General features: G+C 37.0%; 1 protein-coding gene across 2 annotated transcripts; it reads right to left on the reverse strand.

Annotated features, from left to right (window-relative positions):
* Positions 1–213: 213 nt before the first annotated feature.
* Positions 214–2,925, reverse strand: LOC122085916 (cationic amino acid transporter 7, chloroplastic-like). 2 transcript variants are annotated; one of them, XM_042654532.1, is made up of 6 exons: positions 2,480–2,925; positions 2,110–2,332; positions 1,639–1,987; positions 1,063–1,294; positions 882–937; positions 214–474 (listed from the first exon to the last, which is right to left on the reverse strand). In XM_042654532.1, exons 1-6 carry the CDS (start codon positions 2,862–2,864, stop codon positions 406–408), a joined length of 1,314 nt encoding a protein of 437 aa, XP_042510466.1. In that variant the 5' UTR covers positions 2,865–2,925; the 3' UTR covers positions 214–405. The 2 variants fall into 2 exon arrangements, with proteins under 2 accessions (XP_042510466.1, XP_042510465.1); XM_042654531.1 differs by having other exon boundaries at positions 214–937; positions 2,480–2,921.
* Between the last annotated feature and the right edge of the window lie 5,342 nt (positions 2,926–8,267).

Consider the following 8,267-nt stretch of genomic DNA (forward strand, 5'->3'; position numbering starts at 1 on the left):
AGACAGATGTTAGACATCTATGGTGTAAGTCGAGGTTAACTTAAGTGAGAATTGGTATTGTAAATGATGGGCATTACAGAGGATCCAAATTCTATTACATATTATACCCAAAAAAAAATCTATTACCGACCTTCAAGTATTAACAAAAAGATCCCACCAAAAAAAAAAAAATATATATATATATATATATATAAAGAAAAGAGTAAAATAAACTAACACTAAAATATAAAACATATTGAGGAATTCCAATAACACCCTTGTATCTCACATATGTGCAAAACCTATAGCTTCAGGCCGCAGGGCCCTTTCTGCCCTTCTCCTTTCCAAAGGCAAAGGTCAAAAACAGAAATGAGGAAAGAGATATAAAGTTACACCTTAAGGTTGGCTTCCCCAATTGGTTCGGTTTCATGTTGTTTCAAAGATTGGCCCGATTCCGAAAGAGCATCTTCTTGGGCATCGTATGTGGAATGGACACTGTAGAGAAGGTAAACGGTGATGACGATAGCAGAAAACAAGCCGAAACGAATGTAAGAGGCTCTATCAAGCGAACCCAACAGGAAAATGTTGAGGAAGATGCATATAAAGGGTATCCAAGGCATCAGAGGCACACCCCAAAACTCAGGCTTCCGAGCTTGAGGCACCATGAAATGGAACACCTGAACCACAGCCACGCCCACCACCGTGCAGGCTCCAAGCAGGTACCCCTTAGGCGGTCCTGGCGGTGCCAATCGCCAAACCAGAGTGAAAAGGAGGGAAACAAGAGAGAAGAGAAAGAGGAAGGACAGGGTGGGCCGTGGATTTGTGCTCCCCAAAGAGACGTAACGCCGGTAGATAACGGCGTTCGCTACCATATAGAACACGAACAGAGTACCGATGCTTACCAGGTCCAACAATACGTTTAGGTCGGTGAACATTGCTATCGCCGCCGTCAAGATTCCTGGTCGAACAATAACTTAATAACTTAGTTGAAGTTCAGTCATGGTGGATCCCAGATCTCTCTTGGGTTTCTTTTTAAAATTTTTACAAAGAAAAAAAACAAATGGCAAGTGTAGATTGACGTACCGAGGAAAGCAGAAGCGTTGACAGGAGTGGAGGTCTTAGGGTGGACCTTGGCGAACCAAGAAGGGACCACGTTTGAGCGTCCGATGACGCATAGATAGCGAGCTTGACCCAACATCGCTACCAATAGCGACGTCAAAATACCAAAACTGGCTCCGGCACCGATCACGTTTGATGCCCATCCCCATCCCTTTGCTCCTCCGAACGCCGCCGAGAACGGTGCCTCGGTATTTATCTGCAAACCCTCAAAGTAAAATCACCACCATCAATACAGAGAACATTATGGTCCCACTTCCAGTTCCACTACCACCCTGAACACTCAATTCTGGGTTTGGTTGGTCTTCCCCTCCTTTTTGTTCTCATCCTACTCTAAAGCTTCCCATGACTTTTTCCCTTTTCAACTTTAACAGATCAAATACCTAAAATAACCTAAATTTCGAAAGGAAAAAGGTCTCTTGTTCTCTTATTCGTCTTTCTCTTTGTATAACAGAGGCCGACAGAGGGATAGAACTACCAATGGGGTTTCCGGAAATCTCTATGAAGATAAAAAAAAAAAAAAAAGGATTCGAAAGGTCTTACCGCATCGTAAGGGACAAGCTTCGCCATGGAAGCAGCCATGAGACAGTAGAGGATCGTGACAAGTACGACTGAACCCGAAACACCAATCGGGATGTCTTTTGTAGGATACTTGACCTCTTCCGCCATGGTTGACACAGCATCATATCCGATGTAGCTCAGATATACCATCGCTGCTCCATTGAACACCCCCGCAATTCCATACGGGAAAAACCCACCCGCGTTCTTTGGATCCGATGGTTGGGTATAATTCTTCCAATCACCTTTCCAGAACCCAATCACTATGATGAATGCAATGAACAGTAAGTGAATCACTGTAAGCACCATGTTCAATACCGAGCTCTCCTTCGTACTGGACAAAAAAAACAGAGCAACGATGAAAGAGATGAGAGACGGAACGAAACTGAAAGCGAATAATAAATAAATAAATAAATAAAAACCAAGTCTCTTCGCACAACAAGGAATTAACTGTACTTGTAACAGATACAGAGAGAAATCAGCAAAACGACTGCAACCGCTAGGAAATCAATCTCATTAAACCCTTCTGGCAGTCCAGAAAGCACTATCCTCCATTTCTCCTTTGTTGGTATCCCAATCGCAGTACCCAAATAGGCAGTAAAACTCCTGGCGACAGCGGCGTTAGAAAAGACGTACTCCATGACGAGATTGGCACCCGTCAAGAATGCCGCAAATTCACCTGTAAATTAGCACAAAACCACAGATTCACCCGTAAATTAGCAGAAAACCACAGGAATGAGGAAACCAAAAACTCCGACGACGACGTTACAGTAACAGAAGAGAAAACAAAAAAGAAAACGTGATTGGGTTCGGGTGAAATGCATACCAAAAGTTACTCTCAGGTAACTGAAAGCTCCACCGGCAACGGGCATGTCGACGGCAAACTCTGTGTAACAAAAAGCAGAGAGGAGCGCGCAGAGACCGGCAATGGCGAAGGATAAGACAACGGCCGGGCCAGCATCTTCGCGATAAGCTTTACCGGTGGAGACAAAGACGCCGGCACCAACCATACCTCCGATGCCCAAGCCGACGAGGTCGAACCATCTCAAGCTTTTCTGCATGTCTGAACCAGACCGGGTCCGAATCCGGCTCATCTCCTCAAAGGTTGTCGACACCGAGGTCGCCCTCCGAGCCACTCGCTTTGGTGTCTCAACCAGGGCTCGACCGTAGGCTTGAAGGCTCGAGAACGATGAGCCATCCTGCTTCTCCATTTTCTCCCTTAGATGCACAGAGAGACTTTCTGATGGAATGGACCGAGAGGGAGAGCGAAGAGGCAGCGATATATAAAGGGGTGAGAGAGAGAGAGAGAGAGGTCCGGGTTAGAGATGAATCGCGGTTAAGTATCAGTCACATGACAAGGTGGTGAGTGAGGTAAATGTAACGGCCAAAAAGATATGACTGATATCTGGTTACTATGGGTATTTTTTTACTTTCGCCCATGTGTTAGATACGATAAAAATAGTATTTATTTTTAAAAATAATATTTATCACAAATAATATTTCATCAAGTATATCAGTTTAGCTTGTGATTCTTCTCCAATTGAAAAAGTATGCCTCAATTTCGATTGTTGAACAACTAAGAAATCATGTGGATTTATCATATGTCAAAATTTCGACCAAGACTTTACATCTAGATTTTTGCATCAAAATTGATTAAGATTGATCTTAACTCTGATTGATTCAGTTCGAGGATCTTTGTATTCAAAAGGTATTGGCTATAAAAAATATTACAACACATGTATTAGTTAGGCTATATTTTTGTTGCGTGAAAAATAATGCGTTAATTTTGATTGTCAAAGGATTTTTGTACTAAAAAGCCATTGGCTAGTAGAAATATTTTTAACACATGTATCAGTTAATCTATGTTTTTTGACACATGAAAAATAATGCATCAATTTTTATTGTTGAATGTTTTAGAAACAATGTGGATTAATCACATGTTAAATTTTAAATTAAGATTCAATGATCACATAGAGTTTCAATTTTCAATATTTGGGTTTGTTGGGCGTTCTAGATCGGAATTTAATTGAGTTTAATCTCAATTTTGATTGATCCAGCTCAAATATCTTCGTAAAAAAAAAAAATAATTGATTGTGATTAATTTCTCATCAATCATAATTAATCCCTTAATTATAATTGTGGGTTTTTAAACTTTGAGATGTTTTTACCCAAAAGTTTAAAAATAAAATAAAATAAAAAAATAAAAAAAGAGAAGAAGAAGAAGAGAGAGAGGTAGCCAATGACCTAGTTAGTCAAAGGAGAATTATATTTCTAAAGTCTAAGCAAGGAATAATAATCCCTATTAAATAAAGGGTAAATTACCTTTTACATAGAACTTCACTTTCAATATTTGGGTTTGTTGGACATTCTAACCGAGCTCGAAGATCTTTTTACGGAAAAGCATTAGTTGATTGCCACTAATTTCTCATCAATCCTAATTTTGATTCCAACTTTGAGTTTTTAAACCCTGAGAGATTTTTACCGTTACTAAAAAAAAACAAACTAAAAAAAACTGAGAGGTATCCAATTACCTAAATTAGTCAAAGAAGTAATTATACTTCTAAAGTCTAAACAATGAACAGTAATCCCTGATAAAGAAAGGGTAAATTACTTTCTACATACGCTAATTCTATTCCATGACATGTGGACTGTGGGCCATGTATATGAATCACCATACCCCTTTTCAATTATCCTATTGGCTCTAGAGATTCCATTCCACACCACATTAACCCATAAATTAATTAATTGACTAAAAAGGGTTTATTTATAAGTAAAGATATAAAGCATTAATATTTTTTTCAGTAACAGCAAACCTAACGGAAAGTTAGATTAACGCGAAGTGGTAGTAGTAAAATAGAGTGATAAATAGTCACCAGCCGCCCCACTTATTCTGACATCGATCCGACTCTCTTTTACTGAAAAGTTTGTGCGTCTACCGTCCGATGAAAACCGCTGATCTAAAAGAAAATCAAACGGCTGAAGAAAGTCATGGGCCCAGGAGACCAGTTTCGTGTGGTTGCGCTTGAGCTGGTACTCATCTCACGTGGAGCCGTTACAATTCCAAATATGCCACGTTTTTCTCAATTAATGGCACGTATGTCCCGCGTTATTGAAAAGTGTGCCAAATATCGTTGGATGAAAACTGGGGCTGAGCCAAAAGAAAATCAAACGGCTGAAGAAAGTCATGGGCCCAGCAGGTTCGTGTGGTTGTGCTTGAATTGCTGCGGATCTTACGTGGAAGCGTTTCGATTCCCAAATATGCCAGTTTTTCTCAATCCAAAGGCACGTATGTCCCGTAAGGTCATGAGTCAAATCTCATTAGGATTGGGATAAGAACGCCACGTAAAGGGCCCAACCGCCAGTGCTCTCAACTCAGAAGGAGAGAATGGACATTTGGACACACGACCGTGAAAAGCGCGGGCATGTTGGCGTTTCAATCGATGTAAGAAACTGAAACTGTTTATTTATTTATTATTTATCATTTATTATTTTGACTGAAAAGGGCAAAAAGATTCGAATGTGAGCCTTTTCGGGAAACGGTTCCATATTCCCCCGTGGCCGTTGATGAACCTTGCATCGTTCACCGCGCCCAATATAACAACTCGTTAAAAGAGTTGAACTTAAAGGTGTGAAAGTGAATAGGAGAGTTTCTTGGTGGTGGTGTGCAAATCTCCTAATTTATGGGGCCCGCATTGAAACAAGAGATTGAAGTTTTGCTTCTTCCTCTCTGTGTAGTCTGTAAACTCTACGGTTTATAGACTGAGAGGCTGAGCCTCTTCCATAAGTGTAAGAATATGATTTAGTCAGTCAATGGCTGATATCGTTTAAATGCATTCTACTCTTCATCCTGGCGCTCTCGGTCAATGGTTTCTGCACTTCTGCTTCATCACTGAGTGTTGTGAACTGTCATCAACCTCTCTTCGTTCACGAATGATTCATCATTTGATTAATTATTAATATATGTTTGTCCACTACTTCACAGTCTATTTAAGTGTGACTTAAACACCTCTATGGTGTATTCACACGAGATTTGCATACTTGAGCCTTGAAGGTGGTAATCATCTCCTTATGGTTACATATTATGGTATTGAAAGCACCTTGTCGGGATCCCTTGAATTCCCTCATTTAGCCATCAAGCTCCTCCCCATTTTTTCACATGACCTTTGAACTCCTCCCCACTTTGCTCTGCGACATTTAGGCACCACTTTACCTCGGTCAATACTTGCTCCCCTAGAACTAAGCGAGGCCTCATAGCGACGCCAAAGTTGACGGACTTGCCTTTATTTTTTTATTTTTTTATTGTGATATATATATATATATATATTTTACATTAGAGTTTACATGTGTATTTGAAAAAATGTACTAACATTACAAGGATATTGTAAAAAAGAATATGTAGGGATTGACATATGGGCCCATATGGTGAAATAGGAGAATGAAAGTTAAGTATGAATTGCACAATTTATTATGTAAGAAGGGTGTAAAGAAATTTGTATAAAAGTAGAGTAGTAATCTTTTTTTCTTGATTAATATGTGAAAATGATATTATTTTTCAAATTATTTTAAAAACCCTATTTTATTCTTATCTTAAATAATTTGTAGACAAATGATGATCAATCAAAATAATGTTAAATGTTCCAAATACATCCATGGTAGAGTTATCACACTTAAATAAAACCTTTTATAGTATACATCAGTAAAGTTTAATGAACATTTAAAAGGAAAAAAAGAAATCTGATTGCCACTGGCCCTGACCTTGGGTATAAGTATGATCTCTTTGGATGGTCAAATAAAAGGGTAGTTTTCTTTCTATTTGAAACAATAGCTTGAAAATGTAAACTGAACCTACAATAGCACAAAGTTCCACTAACTCTCAATGTGGTTGCTCTTTTTTGAATGAAATGATCATGGGGGTGAAATAAAACATTGCCTAATTTATTTTTTATAATTATTATGGGAGAATAATTTCTTCCACCTATGGAATAGGGTTCACCCACCCATTTTATATCGTAAGAAGTTGTCGATGATACCCTCCCAATGGCTCTTGATATTCATCCTAATACACATAAACCCGTGGAGAAGAGATTATTAATTAACTTCCATTTTCATGTGTCTAATCTTTGTGAGAGGATTTAGGGTACTAAGACCAAAAAAAAAATTTACGGATATTTTTATGCCACAATGGATAAACCCTAACCAAATTCATTATAATAGTTGAAAGGGATTTTCTTAATGATGCCCCTTAAGGTATCAAATAATTTTTAACCTTATTTTTTACCCTTTTAATATAGTATGCTCTTTTGTCTCTCTCTCTCTCTCCCCGCACCCACCCCCGGACCACCGCACCCCACTCCCCCACCCCACCAAAACCAGGGTAAATCTTGTTATTTCACATGTGTATTTAAAAATTATAATGATAGTTTTTTATGATAACACAATTATAAGTCACTTTAATTTTATTTTGAAAATATTTTTTTTTATCATTGACTTAAAAAGCTTTTATGAATAATACAAGAAGCAATTTAAGGTGTCAAATTCTAAATACACCATTATTCCCAAAGTTTAAAATGATTATAAAACCACAAAAACATGATTAGCTTAGCAGTTTGCACTAACATGATACTTTGGCATTAGCATTCATAGTTATAGGTCACATTGTTATTGAATATGATAGGAAGTAGGTCTCAAGTCCAATATATGTCATAAATAATGTGAAAAATACACCTAATTTATATGGAACAAACTATGAATTGAATTCCCAATGTGAACCATAAGGCAAATGGATCCCGTATTGATGATCTCTTATATCAAAATCATAATCATTGATGATTATTGAACATTAAATGGTTAAAAATATTTTATTTATTTAACTTTGAATGTAAGATTTTTTATTTTTTATTATATTATTTTTAATGGTAAAACGAACATATAGGTTACAGTCACCAAATTGAACTACTATTTTTGTTTGGAAAACTAAATTACTGTTGGACTAGGTGAAATCAAATACCTATTGTGTTTCTTTTTATGATATTAAGATATAAGACCATTTACGCATTACATTATAATCTTTACATTTTTATATTGTTACGAACGCTTCAAAATTCAATAGAGCATAAATTATTAACATTGTTACATGAAGGTTGTCACATTTTATTAGGTGAATCCAAATAATTTGCAAAGTTATTAAGTTATCAAAAAAAGAATAAAAGTTATATTTTTACAGAGAATTTGACTTAACTTTATAGGTATTAATGATAATTTGCATTCTAAGGTGACTCTCCTGGTCCTAACTTTCAATGCTTTATTTTTCAAACCCAAGATTATTTAATTTCAAAATTACAATCAATTAATAGCGTTACAACTATTATAGCAACTAATAAAGGCATTTCCAATTTATAAAAAAATAAATGCATTTTGTTATCAATCCCTTACTTTTGTAGCATAAGTGTGACCATGAATAGTATAAATTAGATGATCATCAATCACATAGCAAAATGTTAAGTAAGATTACAAATTATCTTTTAAGAAACATAAATATGTTTTGAAATTTTTTTTTCTTCTAATTTACTCTAAGCTACTCATACCCACTCCCACCTCCCCCACCCCCACCCAAA

Source organism: Macadamia integrifolia, chromosome 8 (assembly GCF_013358625.1).
Source record: "Macadamia integrifolia cultivar HAES 741 chromosome 8, SCU_Mint_v3, whole genome shotgun sequence".
Lineage (NCBI taxonomy): Eukaryota > Viridiplantae > Streptophyta > Magnoliopsida > Proteales > Proteaceae > Macadamia > Macadamia integrifolia.

Excerpts from the sequence above, each read along its gene's own strand:
- LOC122085916 (XM_042654531.1), bottom strand. The coding sequence starts at position 2,864 with ATGGAGAAGCAGGATGGCTCATCGTTCTCGAGCCTTCAAGCCTACGGT. Across the intron at positions 1,988-2,109 it reads TCTCTCTGTATCTGTTACAA|TACGAAGGAGAGCTCGGTAT; the intron begins GTACAGTTAATT and ends TTTTTTGTCCAG. Across the intron at positions 938-1,062 it reads CAACGCTTCTGCTTTCCTCG|GAATCTTGACGGCGGCGATA; the intron begins GTACGTCAATCT and ends TTGTTCGACCAG.